General features: G+C 43.0%; 3 protein-coding genes across 3 annotated transcripts in view; all 3 read right to left on the bottom strand.

The window, feature by feature from the left end:
• Positions 1-19502, bottom strand: part of LOC105105244 (UDP-glucuronosyltransferase 1A1) — a 93043-nt gene that overhangs the window by 50403 nt on the left and 23138 nt on the right. The gene's annotated exons all lie outside the window — the stretch shown is intronic.
• On the bottom strand, positions 2613-3864 carry LOC135321233 (UDP-glucuronosyltransferase 1A3-like). The gene has a single exon (XM_064485436.1). The coding sequence runs from the start codon at positions 3824-3826 to the stop codon at positions 2930-2932; it is 897 nt and encodes a 298-aa protein (XP_064341506.1). The 5' UTR covers positions 3827-3864; the 3' UTR covers positions 2613-2929.
• LOC135321232 (UDP-glucuronosyltransferase 1A3-like) lies at positions 8130-9381 on the bottom strand. Its single transcript, XM_064485435.1, has one exon. The coding sequence runs from the start codon at positions 9341-9343 to the stop codon at positions 8447-8449; it is 897 nt and encodes a 298-aa protein (XP_064341505.1). The 5' UTR covers positions 9344-9381; the 3' UTR covers positions 8130-8446.

Raw genomic sequence — 19502 nt, 5'->3', positions numbered from 1 at the left:
TTGCCGCTGCAGCTGCATGACTGTCCTCAGTAACAGGAGCTGCTGTTCGGGTCCCCAGCCACCCCCGCCTCTAGTGGCACCGTGTCTGGTGGCAGAGCTGCTAGTTAACCAAGCTGGATCCCCTTGCACCTGCTGAGGACTCAGCAGTCCCGGGACGTGTCCTGCTCTGACTGCAGTGGACCCTGGGGGAGACTCTCTGGGGCGACATTTCACGTTAACTTTGTAAGTGTACGAGCTGATGGATGTTCACTCAGTTTACCGCGGTAATCGCATCACGGGATAGGGAAGTCATGTCCTTCTGCTGTGCACCTTGAACTTGGACAGTGCTGCATGTCAACTGTATCTCAAGAAATCGAGGGGGGGATGGCAACAAGCTCCTGAAAAAAATTTTGTATTCCGTGTATGTTTAAAGAATAATGTTTTTGATGTATTTGATTGAATAAAATATAGATTAAAAAATAATTTACTACCTTGGGTTTTTTTTTTCAACATGCCTTAAAAAAGCTCTCAGTTACATACATGGCTTGCACTATAATTCTATTGGATGATTCTATGCTAGACCAGAATAAAATCTAGTAAGAAATTTTTTTAATCGGTGACTTCACAAGAAACCATTCCCTAATTATAGTCCAAAATAATTAGAAGAAAAAGAACATAGCCACAGTATATCTTAACTAGATAGGAATTATAAAACAGACTTGTTTTTTTAAAAAAAATCAATAGCCATTGATTCAAAGAAGAAATCAAAAACAGAAATTAATGTGAACAAAGAGAAAATGATAGCAATTTGTACCAAAACCTAGAGATCTAGAACATGTTTTATTTATGACTTTCAGTTCTTCATTATTTTTATAAGGAATTAAGGTTTACCTAAGGAAATGAGAAAAGCAACTATAAAATGAACCAAAGGCAACAAGGATGATATCATTCATTTAAAAATAAGCTGCAATCAGTGGAAGAGAAAACAGCAATAGTAAACAGAATAAACAAATCCTAGAGTTTTTTTTTTTTTGAGAACACCAATAAGATAATGCAACCCATCCTAAATCTTAAGAAGGAAAAGGAACACACATATAAAAGATTTAGACTTCAATCTTTCATAGTTTGAGATCAATTTCCATAAACATTTAAAGGAGTGATATCTACGGGTAAACCAAGCCAAATAAATAAAAGTGATAAAATCTCAAAGTAAAAGACCATTTAGTGGAACAAACATGACAACGGTGTGCATACCCTGTTATGATACTTGAGGATTTCAATGTAAATGATCTGTCGTGTAACAAATAATTGGCACAAACCTATCTAAATGCCTCCAGATGACATACCTTGTCCTGCTCGGCATCTTCTAAATCACGAAAATGGATCATATTTATTGTGTGCTCAGTGTGGCAATACTAAGGCCAGAATGCTTAGGTCACCCACCCAAGGTCATGCAGCTAGAAAAATGGGAGTGAAGACTTGAACCAATGCAGTCAAACTCCATACAATATATTCCCATTGGAAAACTAGAAGGAAAACAGCGGCAATAATTTTTAAATGCCTTCCGACTTTTCACTTTTTACAAATCTAACGGATACATACAGATTGTGTAACGGGACAAATGCACCACTTCAAGGAAGAAGAAAACCAAGTAGGTCAGATCCTTTGCAGGAAGAGGGCAGCGCTCAAGCGGTAGATCGTACGCTTAGCGTGCGCAAGGGGCTGGGTACAGTCCTCAGTGCCTCGATATTAAAAAATTAAATGAATAAACCTAATTACCTCCCCCCACCAACACAAACTAAACAGAAACACAGACCAAAAAATAAACACACAAAAAAATTGATTATCTGTGTTGTGAGCAAAAAAGGAAAATGAAGTCGGTGTTCTTGAAAATAATATATACATTAATAAACAGAGCTACGACAGTAAAAATACAAAACCTAGAAGACATTTAAAGCCATAGCAGTTAAGATCAATTCAATGACTATGGCATAAACGGGCAAAATACATGGCTAACTCGGTAGATTAAGAAGCAAATCCAGCCCCCTAGAGTCCTATTTCAATTGAACCCAAACATCCGGGGTTTTGTAAGATGCCTCTGGAATGATCAGGAAAGCCCTGTTACCGCCACGGAAACCTGGGGTGGGGTGTGGCGGGATAGGTCTGGTGATGCGGTCGACCCTTCCTAACAAACCCTTCCCTTTGAGACTCCTTTCTCAGCATCCCTACCCCCACCTTCATTACATTTATAGCCTCAGTTTTATCTCCTCCCTAGCCCTGCCCACCATCCTTAATGACTTCAGTGTCCCAAGCAGAAGACATGCAGTCCAACGCTGGTACATCCCCACATCACACACCAGACACCAACTCTCGGGAAGAAGACACCTCGTCAGCACGGTTCCATCTCTCAAAAGTTGGACTCGGTGATCTCTTGCTCCGATCACAGGAACCCCGTCTTCTCTCTCCACCATTGTGTCACTCCCATTTAGTTTATTCGACCTCTCTGAAACCTCTGCCTCCTTTGGGTGTTTAGGTCTCCTGTGACCACACCTCAGTCCCTTCCAACACTACACCACTAAGAACTATCGTGTCAACAAATGCAATTTGCTAGTTCTTAAATCCTGCTACTGAACACCATGAAGCAAAAACCCCGGTGGATGAGTTCACGGCTCAAGTTCTCCGCTCCTGCTCAGCTGGAGAAAACTGCACAACCACGACGTGGTGCCTTTACCAAAGGGCAGTCTGGGTTGAATCACACCATTGCTTCCCAAACCTATTACAGACCCTCACCCCTTCCTGTCACTCCTCTCAAAGACCATCACAAGCCTTCACCACACTACTGGAGACTCTTTAACGATTTAGCTCACCCAGGACTGTTAGCAAGAGACTGAGAGGTGGAAATATTTAGAAAGATCAGTAGATAAATAAGTACCTGAATATAAGTTCTTTTTTAAATGGGTTGCACTTGGAACATGGACGGAATAAAAGCACCAATACAGACCTGAGATAGTGGTTTCCTGTTGGCACAGTTTATACCCCCAATGAAGACCATGTTGGGCATGACTGGCCGGGGGTAATCCATCACAAAGTCTCCTCTGAACAGCCACACGGACGCAGAGCTAAAAACTTCCACCAGCGACACCTCTCTCTGAAGAAGCTCGGACGCCATCCGTTCGTAAGGAGTGTAAGATGCGTGGCAAATGTACTTCAGGGCCAGAGGGTACAGCATGTTCTTGACCCTTTGAAGGAATGTCATGTGGTCTGAATTCCTTGTTAACAGCCTAGGAACGTACGAGAAAGGGTTTGGGCACGCTGTGCCCTCAACATCGAAGTCACATGGAATGAAACGCAGAAAGAACACCACAGGAAGGGACAGGTACTTGGCCAGCACTGCCCCGCAGGGGTAAACAGGGTCAGTTAACACCACATCAAAGGAACTGGCATTCAGGCGCCTGATCAGATCCTTGTGAGACAGCAGCGCCTCGCAAGACCTTTGAAAGATCACAGACACATTTTTGAAAACTAGCATTGTATTCCAAAACGTCTTTAGAAAATTTACTCTCTCAAAAACCAAATGAATATGGGCTATCATGAGGTAATCAAGTGTGTCCTGCGTGTACGTAGTAGCATAGGTTTCCGTGGTGAAAAAGTCCTCTGGCTTGATGTGCATGTTCACCTCTGGAGAAAGGACGACTGCGTGGTGGCCCCTGGCGTGGAGCTCCCGCACGGCCTCCCGCATGCTGAGCCAGTGGCTGCCCTCCATGGGGACCACCAGCACCTTCCCGCCCTCGGCCCAGGGCCCGGCGCACAGGCACAGCAGCAGTCCAGCCAGCACCTGGGGTCCCATGGCCGCGGTGGCCCGAGCCAGAAGCAACTGACTGCGGGGCAGGCTGTGCCTCCTACAGTGGTTTCCACTGTCTTTATCTTATCTCCCAGCCACGCAAGCAAAATGGCATGTAATTGGAGGCAAGTCCCCTCCTTACATTAATCATTACAGAATAAATCTATCCCTGTCTTTCAACATTTCTACCTTCTCCCAGCTAAAGACCAATCTCTCTTATCTCCAAAACAACTCATCTGACTCTGCTGCTCCCTCTGGGGCCATTCCAGTTCACTCTCTTATTTTTCATCCAGTTCCAAAGCGAGGCTGTGGACGCCCGTTTCCTTGGATCCTCTCCTGTTTCTCTGTGAACCATGCTCTGTGAAGGTGACACTGAGGTATGAGGAGACACCTCAGCCTTCGTCCCCATCCAGAACCTCTCTGCTGCAGGTGACCCTACTGGAAGCTCTTAAAACTCTTTCCCGCCATCATGGGGAACATGGAGCACATCCAGGAAATCAGATAGTATTACTAAGACAGCTTTCTCTCAATGGAGACAACACTGGCTGTCTGTCTCATTCCTGTCCCACCCCAGGACGCCTTTCCTAGCGTGCACAGAGGAGTCTACTTGAAGCTGCTGTCAGATAAGGAACTATCTTTAGGGATCCTTGATGAAGACAACAGAAGTGTTGGTTGACATTCTATATCTGCCTCATGGAATAAGAGTTGCCATCATCTCAAGCATCAATGGGTAAGACCCCCCTTAGCAATGACATGGGAGGTCAGATCACTGTCCCCCAGGGCTGCTCGCCATGGGACCGAAGGGAGCCGTTCCCTGGTCTCAGATCAGGCTCCCTGAATTCTTCTCCTGACTGTTGGAGGCTCAAGTCTTCTGCTACTCTGTTTAGGGCCTGGGGTGTCCATTAATCTGGACCTTTATTGCATCTCATAGTTTATGTGCAAATTTTTCTCCAAGGTCACTTGCAGCCCTAAGTCCTGGTGAGGACAGATTCCTCCAGCACAGGAGGCGTACATAATGTGGGGTCCCCTGCGCAACTCTTGATTCACATGCCCACGAGTCCAGCCCCGCCCCAGGGAGTGACGCCACGCGTGCTCAGTACATCTGGACATCTCCTTGTCCTTTCTGCCCTGGGGATGCGGCCAGAGGGCTCCTTGGGCTGCCCAGGCTTCCCTCGCCCTGAGCAAGCTCTTCTGCATCCTGGCGCTCCCCATAGCCACAACAAGTACCAGGCCACGTGCTGGAGAGGCTGAGGGTTCCCTTTGGGAGTAAGTGACCCCCACTAGGGAACTTCACTGATAACGGAATCCAGCACCGAGCAAACACGTGCCCAACACGATGCTTCCTGGGTCACATGAGCTGCCACTGGGCAGGGAGCACCTGGCTTATCCATCCTTGTAGGCTGTGAGTCCAGGGTCCCAGTGTTCTTACTTCCCCTCCAACAGCCACATCTGTGCTCTCTTTTACGGAATCTTATTTCCGTCCCAGCCTCACAACTGCACCTTTGCCCCAAGGTCATTTTCTGACCTCTGCTCCCCGCTTACAGCTGTCATTTCTGCTCCCCGTTCACTGCTACTGACAGCCACGCAGAATCCCGTGTGCATGTGGGATCGAGGCTGCTCGTGTCCCACGTTCCGTGTGCAAAGGCATGAGAGTGAGCAGAGCAGGGCGCGGGGAAGGCGGAACTCCAAGTGTGCTGTTGCCGCTGCAGCTGCATGACTGTCCTCAGTAACAGGAGCTGCTGTTCGGGTCCCCAGCCACCCCCGCCTCTAGTGGCACCGTGTCTGGTGGCAGAGCTGCTAGTTAACCAAGCTGGATCCCCTTGCACCTGCTGAGGACTCAGCAGTCCCGGGACGTGTCCTGCTCTGACTGCAGTGGACCCTGGGGGAGACTCTCTGGGGCGACATTTCACGTTAACTTTGTAAGTGTACGAGCTGATGGATGTTCACTCAGTTTACCGCGGTAATCGCATCACGGGATAGGGAAGTCATGTCCTTCTGCTGTGCACCTTGAACTTGGACAGTGCTGCATGTCAACTGTATCTCAAGAAATCGAGGGGGGGATGGCAACAAGCTCCTGAAAAAAATTTTGTATTCCGTGTATGTTTAAAGAATAATGTTTTTGATGTATTTGATTGAATAAAATATAGATTAAAAAATAATTTACTACCTTGGGTTTTTTTTTTCAACATGCCTTAAAAAAGCTCTCAGTTACATACATGGCTTGCACTATAATTCTATTGGATGATTCTATGCTAGACCAGAATAAAATCTAGTAAGAAATTTTTTTAATCGGTGACTTCACAAGAAACCATTCCCTAATTATAGTCCAAAATAATTAGAAGAAAAAGAACATAGCCACAGTATATCTTAACTAGATAGGAATTATAAAACAGACTTGTTTTTTTAAAAAAAATCAATAGCCATTGATTCAAAGAAGAAATCAAAAACAGAAATTAATGTGAACAAAGAGAAAATGATAGCAATTTGTACCAAAACCTAGAGATCTAGAACATGTTTTATTTATGACTTTCAGTTCTTCATTATTTTTATAAGGAATTAAGGTTTACCTAAGGAAATGAGAAAAGCAACTATAAAATGAACCAAAGGCAACAAGGATGATATCATTCATTTAAAAATAAGCTGCAATCAGTGGAAGAGAAAACAGCAATAGTAAACAGAATAAACAAATCCTAGAGTTTTTTTTTTTTTGAGAACACCAATAAGATAATGCAACCCATCCTAAATCTTAAGAAGGAAAAGGAACACACATATAAAAGATTTAGACTTCAATCTTTCATAGTTTGAGATCAATTTCCATAAACATTTAAAGGAGTGATATCTACGGGTAAACCAAGCCAAATAAATAAAAGTGATAAAATCTCAAAGTAAAAGACCATTTAGTGGAACAAACATGACAACGGTGTGCATACCCTGTTATGATACTTGAGGATTTCAATGTAAATGATCTGTCGTGTAACAAATAATTGGCACAAACCTATCTAAATGCCTCCAGATGACATACCTTGTCCTGCTCGGCATCTTCTAAATCACGAAAATGGATCATATTTATTGTGTGCTCAGTGTGGCAATACTAAGGCCAGAATGCTTAGGTCACCCACCCAAGGTCATGCAGCTAGAAAAATGGGAGTGAAGACTTGAACCAATGCAGTCAAACTCCATACAATATATTCCCATTGGAAAACTAGAAGGAAAACAGCGGCAATAATTTTTAAATGCCTTCCGACTTTTCACTTTTTACAAATCTAACGGATACATACAGATTGTGTAACGGGACAAATGCACCACTTCAAGGAAGAAGAAAACCAAGTAGGTCAGATCCTTTGCAGGAAGAGGGCAGCGCTCAAGCGGTAGATCGTACGCTTAGCGTGCGCAAGGGGCTGGGTACAGTCCTCAGTGCCTCGATATTAAAAAATTAAATGAATAAACCTAATTACCTCCCCCCACCAACACAAACTAAACAGAAACACAGACCAAAAAATAAACACACAAAAAAATTGATTATCTGTGTTGTGAGCAAAAAAGGAAAATGAAGTCGGTGTTCTTGAAAATAATATATACATTAATAAACAGAGCTACGACAGTAAAAATACAAAACCTAGAAGACATTTAAAGCCATAGCAGTTAAGATCAATTCAATGACTATGGCATAAACGGGCAAAATACATGGCTAACTCGGTAGATTAAGAAGCAAATCCAGCCCCCTAGAGTCCTATTTCAATTGAACCCAAACATCCGGGGTTTTGTAAGATGCCTCTGGAATGATCAGGAAAGCCCTGTTACCGCCACGGAAACCTGGGGTGGGGTGTGGCGGGATAGGTCTGGTGATGCGGTCGACCCTTCCTAACAAACCCTTCCCTTTGAGACTCCTTTCTCAGCATCCCTACCCCCACCTTCATTACATTTATAGCCTCAGTTTTATCTCCTCCCTAGCCCTGCCCACCATCCTTAATGACTTCAGTGTCCCAAGCAGAAGACATGCAGTCCAACGCTGGTACATCCCCACATCACACACCAGACACCAACTCTCGGGAAGAAGACACCTCGTCAGCACGGTTCCATCTCTCAAAAGTTGGACTCGGTGATCTCTTGCTCCGATCACAGGAACCCCGTCTTCTCTCTCCACCATTGTGTCACTCCCATTTAGTTTATTCGACCTCTCTGAAACCTCTGCCTCCTTTGGGTGTTTAGGTCTCCTGTGACCACACCTCAGTCCCTTCCAACACTACACCACTAAGAACTATCGTGTCAACAAATGCAATTTGCTAGTTCTTAAATCCTGCTACTGAACACCATGAAGCAAAAACCCCGGTGGATGAGTTCACGGCTCAAGTTCTCCGCTCCTGCTCAGCTGGAGAAAACTGCACAACCACGACGTGGTGCCTTTACCAAAGGGCAGTCTGGGTTGAATCACACCATTGCTTCCCAAACCTATTACAGACCCTCACCCCTTCCTGTCACTCCTCTCAAAGACCATCACAAGCCTTCACCACACTACTGGAGACTCTTTAACGATTTAGCTCACCCAGGACTGTTAGCAAGAGACTGAGAGGTGGAAATATTTAGAAAGATCAGTAGATAAATAAGTACCTGAATATAAGTTCTTTTTTAAATGGGTTGCACTTGGAACATGGACGGAATAAAAGCACCAATACAGACCTGAGATAGTGGTTTCCTGTTGGCACAGTTTATACCCCCAATGAAGACCATGTTGGGCATGACTGGCCGGGGGTAATCCATCACAAAGTCTCCTCTGAACAGCCACACGGACGCAGAGCTAAAAACTTCCACCAGCGACACCTCTCTCTGAAGAAGCTCGGACGCCATCCGTTCGTAAGGAGTGTAAGATGCGTGGCAAATGTACTTCAGGGCCAGAGGGTACAGCATGTTCTTGACCCTTTGAAGGAATGTCATGTGGTCTGAATTCCTTGTTAACAGCCTAGGAACGTACGAGAAAGGGTTTGGGCACGCTGTGCCCTCAACATCGAAGTCACACGGAATGCCACGCAAAAAAAACACCGCAGGAAGGGTCAGGTACTTGGCCAGCACTGCCCCGCAGGGGTAAACAGGGTCAGTTAACACCACATCAAAGGAACTGGCATTCAGGCGCCTGATCAGATCCTTGTGAGACAGCAGCGCCTCGCAAGACCTTTGAAAGATTAAAGACGCATTTTTCAAGCCTACCATCGCATTCCAAAACATCTTTAGAAAATTTACTCTTTCAAATAGCACATGCACCTGGCCCATCATGACATAATCAAATTCGTCCTGCGTGTTCGGAGTAGCGTAGGTTTCCGTGGTGAAAAAGTCCTCTGGCTTGACGTGCATGTTCACCTCTGGAGAAAGGACGACTGTATGGTGGCCCCTGGCGTGGAGCTCCCGCACGGCCTCCCGCATGCTGAGCCAGTGGCTGCCCTCCATGGGGACCACCAGCACCTTCCCGCCCTCGGCCCAGGGCCCGGCGCACAGGCACAGCAGCAGTCCAGCCAGCACCTGGGGTCCCATGGCCGCGGTGGCCCGAGCCAGAAGCAACTGACTGCGGGGCAGGCTGTGCCTCCTACATTTGTTCCGCCATCCTTATCTTATCTCTCAGCCATTTCAACAAAATGGCTTGTAATTGGAGGCACTGTCCCCTCCTTACATTAATCGTTACAGAATAAATCTCTGTGTCTTTTACCACTTCAACTTTCTCCAGATAAAAACTAACCCTTCTTATCTTGGGAAAACTCATCTGACTCTAGTGCTCCCTCTGCGGGCTTTCCAGTTTACTCTCTTGCTTTTCATCCAGTTCCCTAGTGAAGCCATGGCCTCCCATTTCCTTGGATCACCTATTTCTCTGTGAACCGTTCTCTGTGAGACTGACACCCAGCTCTGAGGAGTCACTGATGACCTCGTCCCCAGACAGAACCTCTTTGCTGTAGGTGACCCTATTTGAAAGCTCTTAAAACTCTTTTCCCCATCATGGGGAACACGGAACACATCCAGGAAAACAGACAACATTGCAAAAGCTGCTTTCCCTCAACGGGGACAACGCTGGCTGTCCGTCTCATTCTTGTTCCACCCCAGGACACCTCTCATGACTCTTCAAGGAGATACTGCTTGAAGCAGCTGCAGCGATCCTTGATGAAGACAACCGAAGGGTTGGTGGAGGTTCTATATCTGCCTTGTGGAATAAGAGCTACCGTTATCTCAAGCGTCCCTGGGCAAGACCACCCTTAGCAGTGACAAGGCGGTGTCTGAAAGCACCAACCCCCAGGGCCTGCTCATCATGGGACAGGAGGGAGCCGTCCCCTGGCCTCGGATCAGGCTCTCTGAATTCTTCTCCTGTCTGTTGGATGCTCAAGTCTTCTGCTGGTTTGTTTGGGGCCTGAGGTGTCCACTAATCTGGACCTTTATTTCATCTCGTAGTTTATGTGCAGCGTTTTCTCCAAGGCCACTTACAGACCTAAGTCCTGATAAGGACAGATTCCTCCAGAACGGAGTAGGGGGTACATAATGTGGGGGCCATTGTGCAACTTCTTGGGTCCTGCTCTGGGGAGTGACGCCAGTCTGCTCAGGAAGTCGTGAACGTCTCCAAAGTCCTGGTCCTCCTACTTCCCCTCCAACAGCCACATCTGTGCTCTCTTTTTCGGAATCTTATTTCCATCCCAGCCTCACAGCCGCACGTTTGCCCCAAGGTCATTTTCTGACCTCTGCTCCCCGCTTACAGCTGTCATTTCTGTTCCCCGTTCACTGCTACTGACAGCCACGCAGAATCCCGTGTGCATGTGGGATCGAGGCTGCTCGTGTCCCACGTTCCGTGTGCAAAGGCATGAGAGTGAGCAGAGCAGGGCGTGGGGAAGGCAGAACTCCAAGTGTGCTGTTGCCGCTGCAGCTGCGTGACTGTCCTCAGTAACAGGAGCTGCTGTTCGGGTCCCCAGCCACCCCCGCCTCTAGTGGCACCGTGTCTGGTGGCAGAGCTGCTAGTTAACCAAGCTGGATCCCCTTGGACCTGCTGAGGACTCAGCAGTCCCGGGACGTGTCCAGCTCTGACTGCAGTGGACCCTGGGGTAGACTCTCCTGGTGAACTTTATGGCTTTCCTCACTGTGGTCATTGGCCCTTTGTTTACAACCACTGAAAAAGACATCACGCCAAGTGAGGATACACAGCGTGCTTAGGGGTTTAGTAAGGGTGACGGTTGTGGTTTGTGGGAGGTGAGGGCCAGAATAAAGGTTGCAGTAGTGCTGGAAACAGACTGACAGGCAGTCACTGAAGTATCCAATAGGGGGCACTCACAGAAAGAAGGCAGCTCACAAAGGAGGGGCCCAGAGGACACCCGGGGCAGGTCTGCAGAGGGTATCCCACGCCGCCCAGGAGAAGGTGGTATGGATCTGGGGGTTGTGGGTAGACGGGGCCCTGGAAAGGGGTTCTCAGCTATGAATGAGGCATTTCAGCCCCTGAACTATTCCCACAAACCCGTTAAAACACCCATGAGTGAGGGGTGAGGGCAGGAACATTCCTGCAGAGGAGTGAAAGTGTTCTTGTCACATTAAAGAGCTCTCTCTAATTCTAAATTAACGCAGTGGCATTTTATTTAGACGTTGGTGTCATCTGATCTCTACTGGCATTTCTTGGACTTGGAGCCCCTGGAGAGAGGCTCATCTCGGCCACCTCCCCTGGACTCTCATACATGGTTCAGGTGAGGGACCACTAGCCACTGTGGGATCGAACGTGCAACCCAGGCTTCAACTACTCAGCACATCTCATCCCTTTGGCCACAGGGATTAGTGCAGAAATGGACACGTGACTTAATGAGAGCCAGTGAAGCAGAGGCGCCTTACTAGGAATCCTGAGGAAAGGACTCAGGCCACAGCCCCCAATGCTGGGGTATCATGACCCTGAGAAGGCTGTAATCACCAAGGAAGCAGACACAAGAATTACAGATGAAAAATGGGTCCTGGGGTCATGGTTTGAGCCCTGGAACAAGCCATATCTAACCAGTATACCCTGAGATCTCCCCAGTATTTGAGCCAATAATACTGCAAGCAACAAGAACAAATTCACTGAGTCAAGAATATGGTGGGGTTGCTCAAAGAGCTGATGTGATCAGAAGTTGCATCAGTTCTAGTAAGTGAGGGGGGTCAAGTCCAGGTCTCTTCTTCACTGGTCAAACAACTTCATTTAAAAAAAAAAAAAAAGATGTTTAAATAAATAATTAATGAGGGAAATGTAAATTAAAATACCTTGAGATTTTTTTCACCTATTGAGTTGGCAAAAACTTTCAATCTGAAGGTAAGTGTAGACAAGAATTTGAAGAAAAAGTACACTTATACATTGCTGAAGGGAGAAGAAGTCTTAATATTATTGGCATTTAAAATGTACAAGACCCATATGTCCAGAGAAATTTCTAAATTGAAAAGATATGTGCACCCCAACTTTTATAGCAGCACCGTTTATGACAGCCAAGACATGAAAGCAACCTAAATGTTCATCAGCAGATGAAAGGACAAAGAAGATGTGGTATATGTATGTGTGTGTGTGTGTGTATACACACACATATACATTAAAAATAGAATACTATTCAGCCACAAAAAATAATAAATAATGCCATTTGCAGCAATATGGATGGACCTAGAGATTATCATACTAAGTGAGGTGAATCAGACAGAGAAAGGCAAATACCGTATGATATCACTTCTATGTGGACTTTCAAATATGATACAAATGAACTTATTCACAAAGCAGAAACAGACTCACAGACATAGAAAACAAACTTATGGCTACCAAAGATGAAAGGGGTGGGGGAGGGGTAAATTAGGATTTGGGATTAGCAGATACAAACCACTGTATATGAAGTAGATAAACAAGAAGGTCCTGCTGTATGGCACAAGGAACTGTATTCAATATCTTGAAATAAAAAAATATTTATATATTGAAATAAACCATAATGAAAAAGAATATATATTATATATATACATACATATATATATATGTATCTCCAAATCACTTTGCTGTACACCAGAAACCAATACAACATTGTAAATCAACTATATTTCAATAAAAATAAATAAATAGATAGATAGATAGATAAAATAAAATGTACATGACCCAGCAAGTCCACTTCCTCGCATCTACCATATGGAAATTCCCATAAGAGTACAATAAGGCACAGTCAAAGATGTTCATTGTAATTTGTTCAAATAAAAAACAGGACACAGGCTGAAAGAATATATTTGCCATACCTAGTAGCTGCCAAAGAATGAATATCCAGATTACATAAATAACTCTTACAAGCAGACAAACAACCAGTATAAAAATTTTACCCTTGCCGATACAAAAATGGCAAGAGACTTGAATGGGCAAATGACTGATAAACATGTGAAAAGATCCTCACGCTCTTTAGTTGTACAGATAACCAATAACTTCAGCACTCGAGGAAATACCGAATAAGATTATGAGATATCACTGCACAATGTAGCAAACGTTTTAGCAAAAATGGCTAAATCTGACAGTGTTAACTGAAGGCAAGGCTCTAAGGCAATAGGAGCTCTCCTGCAAGGCTGATGGGAATGTAATGTGATACAGCCGCTTTGGATAATGTTTCTTGTTATCTTCTTCTTTTTTTTCCCCCCCTTTTTTATTTTTTGGCGGGTGAAGGTAATTAGATTTTTTTTTAATGGAAGTACTGGGGATTGAACCCAAGACCTTGTGCATGCTAAGCACGCACTGTACCACTGAGCTACACCCTCCCCCCTTCTCGTTATTTTTTTAAATTAAGTTATATATACCCTAAAACACAGCAGCTCCACCCCTAGATATGTACACTAAAGAATCCCACTAAATGTAAAACCATGTTCATTGTACCCTTGTCCACAGTAGTCAAAAGCTCGATACAACCCAATGTCCACCAACAGCAGAATGGATGAATAAAATTGCGGCATATTCACACAATGCAATGCTACTCAGCACTGAAAATGCACAAACTACAACTTGCAAGAACACACAACACGAATCTCTCAACATAAAATTGGCCAAAAGAAGCAAGGGGAAAACAAACCCAGTATGATTCTATTTATATAAAGTACCAAAACAAGTAAAACTCATCTATATTATTTAGAGATGCACAGCTGGATAGCAAAACCATAATAAAAAAAAAGGACATAATCATCAACAGAAATCAGAACAAGGGTAGAAAGGGTACAGAGCAGGTACCCAGAGCAGGTGTCTGGCACTGACCACATCTATTTTGTGACTGGAGTGAATGTTATGGGAGTTTACTCAGTTTATATTTATCTATTAAAATGAGCATATGTATTTGATATACTTTTCTGTGTGTTCTATTTTCTAGTTTTTAAAAATTAAAAAAAAAAACGTTATTTCTCATAGACACTTTTGTGTTTACTTAATTCCACAAATATATGACAGGTGCAATGCTAGTTACCAAGGATAGAGAGGAACACAAGACCTACTCTTTGCCTTGAGGGGAAAATAAACACAAACAAATCATTTAAGTGTAACAAGATGTGGTCTACTAAAGACATGAATAAATTGTTAAGGACACATGAATGAAAGAACATGTTTGGAGGAGGACACATTCTAGGCAGAGAAACCAGCATAAGTGAAGGACCAGCTCCTTGGGGTAGTCTGGGAACAGTACATAGTCTGGTGTTCAAAACAGCTGAGAAGAGTGTATCGCCACCTCCCATAAGCCAGGCACTGGCTAAGTATACAAAGGTGCCCAAGACATGGTCACTGTCCTGGAGGAGGTGACCCCAGGAAAAAATGGGCAGTGGTCTGTCCTGGGAGGAGAGGCCTCCTGGTCTTCGTGTAATTTAAACATTATGTTTGTGGGAGGTAGGGGAGACAAGACTACAGAGAAGACCCAGATTTTAAGAACTTTAAAACATATTTTTAATGTTAAAAAAGGAAAAAGGACAACCTAAATGCTCATTAACAAGAATAAGGCTAAATGAACAGTGACATATTCACATAGTACAGCTACGAAGAAAGAAAGAAGCTTACATGAACGACCATGGACAGAACCTGCAGAAAAGTGGTGAATAAAATACACCACTTGCAGAAGGATCTATGTAGTAAGAGATTCCCATGTACAGTGCATAGAATTGTTCTTGGCATACAGTAAGCACTCAATAAATACTAGCTATTTATAGGTAAGTTTAAGGTATATAACAGGATGATTTGACACACACAGATATTGCAAAATGATTACCACAGTAGGGATAGTTAACACCTCTATCACATCACATAATTACCATTTCTTTCTCGTAAGAACATCTAATACCTACTCTCTAAGAAACTTTCAAGCATATAATACAGTATTGTTAACTCTAAAGTTAACCCTGCTGGGATTATATTCCCCAGAACATTCATACACTGCTGGTGGGAATATAAAATGGCGCAGCCACTGTGGAAAAGAGTTTGGCAGTTCCTCAATAAGTCAAACATAAGATTACCATATGACCCAACAATTCCATTCCTGGGTATGTACTTGAAAGAACCAAAAACGAGTGTTCAAACTTACACAAATGCTCATAGCAGCACTGTTCACAAAGCAAAAAGTGGAAGCCCGAATATCTATCAACTGATGAATGGATTAAAACAATGGGGTACATCCTTACAATGGAATATTACTCAGTCATAAAAATAAATGAAATATTGATTCATACTACAAAGTGGATGAATCTTGAAACATTAAACTAAGTAAGGAAGCTAAATACAAAAGGCCATCTAATGTACATTATCATTATTATCTTTTTATTATCATTATTTACTATTATTATTTTAAATGGAGGTATTGGGGATTGAATCCAGGACCTCATGCATACTAAGCATGTGCTCTATTACTGAACTATTACCTTCCCTTGGCCACCTATTGTATAACTCTGTCTCTATGAAGTATCCAGAGTAGGCAAATCCACAGTGACAGAAAATGGATTAGTGGTTACAAAAGGCAGTGGGGAGGGGGGAATGAGGAGTGACTGCTTAACAGGGGCAGGGTTTCCCTTTGGGTGATGAAAATGTTCTGGAACTAGGTAGTGGCAATGGTGTACAACACTGAGAATGTACTATACTAAATGCCATTGAACTGCACAATTTAAAATGATAAAATTTTGTACCAATACCATGCTGTCTTGATAACTGTATCTCTATAGTATTGTCTGAAGTCTGAGAGAGTTATTCCTCCTGCCTCTTTCTTTTTCTTCAGTAATGCTTTGGCAATTCTAGGTCTTTTGTGGTTCCATATAAATTTTATTATGATTTGTTCTAGTTCTGTGAACTATGTCCTGGGTAATTTGATAGGGATTGCATTAAATCTGTAGATTGCCTTGGGCAGTGTGACCATTTTAACAATATTGATTCTTCCAATCCAGGAGCATGGGATATGTTTCCATGTTTTTAAGTCTTCTTTAATTTCCTTCATCAATGGTTTATAGTTTTCCATGTATAAGTCTTTCACCTCCTTGGTTAGATTTATTCCTAGGTATTTTATTACTTTGGGTGCTATTTTAAAGGGAATTTTTTTTTACCTTCTTTTTCTGTTGATTCATCATTAGTGTAAAGAAATCAAAAACAGACATATGGACCAATGTAACAGAATAGAGAGCCCAGAAATGAACCCACAAACTTCTGGTCAGCTAATCTTCGACAAAGGCAAGAATATACAATGGAATAAAGAAAGTCTGTTCAGCAAATGGTGTTGGGAAAACTGGACAGCAGCATGTAAATCAGTGAAGCTGGAACACTCCCTTACACCATACACAAAAATAAACTCAAAATGGGTCAAAGACACATGAGACAAGATACAATAAACCTCCTAGAAGAAAATATAGGCAAAACATTATCTCACATACATCTCAAAAATGTTCGCCTAGGCAATCTACCCAAACAATAGAAATAAAAGCAAGAATAAACAAATGGGACCTAATTAAACTTACAAGCTTCTGTACAGCAAAGGAAACCATAAGTAAAACAAAACAACAACCTAAGGAATGGGAGAAAATTTTTGCAAACGATGAAACCAACAAAGGCTTGATCTCTAGAATACATAAGCAGCTCATACGACATAATAAGAAAAAAAACAAACAACCCAATCCGAAAATGGGCAGAAGACCTAAACAAGCAATTCTCCAAGAAATGCAAATGATCAATAGGCACATGAAAAAATGCTCAATGTCACTAATTATCAGAGAAATGCAAATCAAAACTACAATGAGGTATCACCTCACACCAGTCAGAATGGCCATCATTCAAAAGTCCACAAATGACAAATGCTGGAGAAGGTGTGGAGAAAAAGGAGCCCTCCTACACTGCTGGTGGGAATGCAGGTTGGTGCAGCCACTGTGGAAAACAGTATGGAGATTCCTCAAAAGACTAGGAAAAGACTTACCAGTAATCCCGCTTCTGGGCATATAACCAGAAGGAAGCCTACTTCAAAAAGACACCTGCACCCCAATGTTCATAGCAGCACTATTTACAATAGCCAAGACATGGAAACAGCCTAAATGTCCATCAACAGATGACAGGATAAAGAAGATGTGGTATATTTATACCATGGAATACTATTCAGCCATAAAAACAACAACGTAATGCCATTTGCAGCAACATGCAAGCTCCTGGAGAATGTCATTCTAAGTGAAGTAAGCCAGAAAGAGAAAGAAAAATACCATATGAGATCACTCATATGTAGAATCTAAAAAAAAAAAAAAAGAACATAAATACAAAACAGAAGCAGGCTCATAGACATAGAATACAAACTTGTGGTTGCTAAGGGGGCATGGGATGGGAAGGGACAGATTGGGATTTCAAGATTTGTAGATACCGACAGGCATATGCAGAACAGATAAACAAGATTATACTGTATAGCACAGGGAAATATATACAAGACCGTGTGGTAGTTCACAGAGAAAAAAAATGTGACAATGAGTATATGTATGTTCATGTATAACTGAAAAATTGTGCTCTACACTGGAAATTGACACAACATTGTAAAATGACTATAACTCAATTTTAAAAAGTTAAAATAATTTTAAAAATAAAATGATAAATTTTATTTTATGTGTATTTTACCATAATTTTTAAAATGGTATAGCCACTTTGAAAAAGAGTGCCTCAAGGATGAAGCATAGTTACCAAATCCAGCAATTCCACTCCTAAACGTATACCCAAGAGAAGTGAAAACATGTCCACACAAAACCTATACACGAACATTCACAACAGCAGTATTCATAATAGCCAAAAAGTGGAAATAACCCAAAAGTTCATCAAATGACAGGTAGATATACATAGTATGGTCTACCCATAGAGCAAAATGACTCAGCAATAAAAAGTGATGCTACAACATGGATGAACCTGGAAAACACGCAATGTGAAAAAAGCCAGCCACGTATTATATGATTCCACTTGTATTAAATGATCAGAATAAGCAAATTCGTAGAGACAGAAATGTAGTGGTTGCCAGGGGCTGGGGAGACGGGGGAATAGGGAGTGAGTACTGACACTAAAGAATTTATTTGGGTAGGGGGTAACTGAAAATGTTCTAAAATTGATGGTGGTGATGGTTGCACAAATCTACAAATATACAAAAAGCCATTGAATTATAAAGTTTAAATGATGAATTGTATGGTCTATGTATTATATCTCAGTAAAGTTTCTTTTTTAAGCCCACTTTACCTCATTCTCCTAGAATCATCTAAATCATTGCTTAGCCAAGTTTCTAGTTTTTCAGATACTCATGTTGAATTCTTTCTTTTTTAACCCTGACTCAGTCTAGTATTGGAAATTACTTATTAACAGAAACAGTGCTGTCAGAATGTACTGCATGTCTGTTAATTTCCAAGATAACCAATCATAAAGATAAACAAAGGGTTTTGAAAGAGAACCAATCCATCAAAGTCATTGTAGACATTGGCAGAAGTCATGTACTCTTAAAAGTGCCTATTAAGAATGACTTGGCATTTTGGGGTTTTGTTCCCTTGACTTGTCTAAACTTCAATCCCCAGCTCAGTAAGCCTGAGTGAGTGTTGCTCATAGAGACTCCAGTAGGGAAAAAAGGTGAGCTTCAAAGGATGGGCAGAGCATCTTTGCTGCCCCCTCACCACCCACCTTGGGGTCCAGCTGGGAAGAAGTCACTGGTAGGCACTCAGAATTTGTCTAGATGAGTGTTAAGTTCAGCACTATTGCTATTTTGGCCTAGATGATTCTTTGTTGGGAGCAGGTGGGTGGGTTTTTCTTGTGCTTTGTAGGATGTTTTAATAGCCTCTACCTCCTAGATGACAATGTCATCCCCCAATTGTGACACAAAAAGTCTCCAGACATTGCCCCTGAGAGGCAAAATCGCCCCTGTTTGAGAACTATTATCTAGACGATTCTGGAGCACAAGAGGAGGAAACTTGGGGACAGAAGAGCTTAGTCCTGAGGAATTGGGATCTGGTTTTCTAGGTAAATGCTCCCCAAAAGACCACGTTGCTTTTATCATCTCATAGAGAGAAAGTTTCAACCAGCGTTGAGCTAAAGTCTAAGGAAGAGAAGGATCGGGCCATCGTTTCCACCGACCGTCACATGCTGCCCTGCATCCTCAAACAACCCTGCGAGGGCGAGGCAGGTGTTATCATCCCCACTTCAGCTGAATAAGCCCAAGTCCATGGTCACACAGCTAGGGGGAGG

This window comes from Camelus dromedarius, chromosome 4 (assembly GCF_036321535.1).
Source record: "Camelus dromedarius isolate mCamDro1 chromosome 4, mCamDro1.pat, whole genome shotgun sequence".
Classification (NCBI taxonomy): domain Eukaryota; kingdom Metazoa; phylum Chordata; class Mammalia; order Artiodactyla; family Camelidae; genus Camelus; species Camelus dromedarius.
This window is presented reverse-complemented; position numbering and strand designations above follow the sequence as displayed.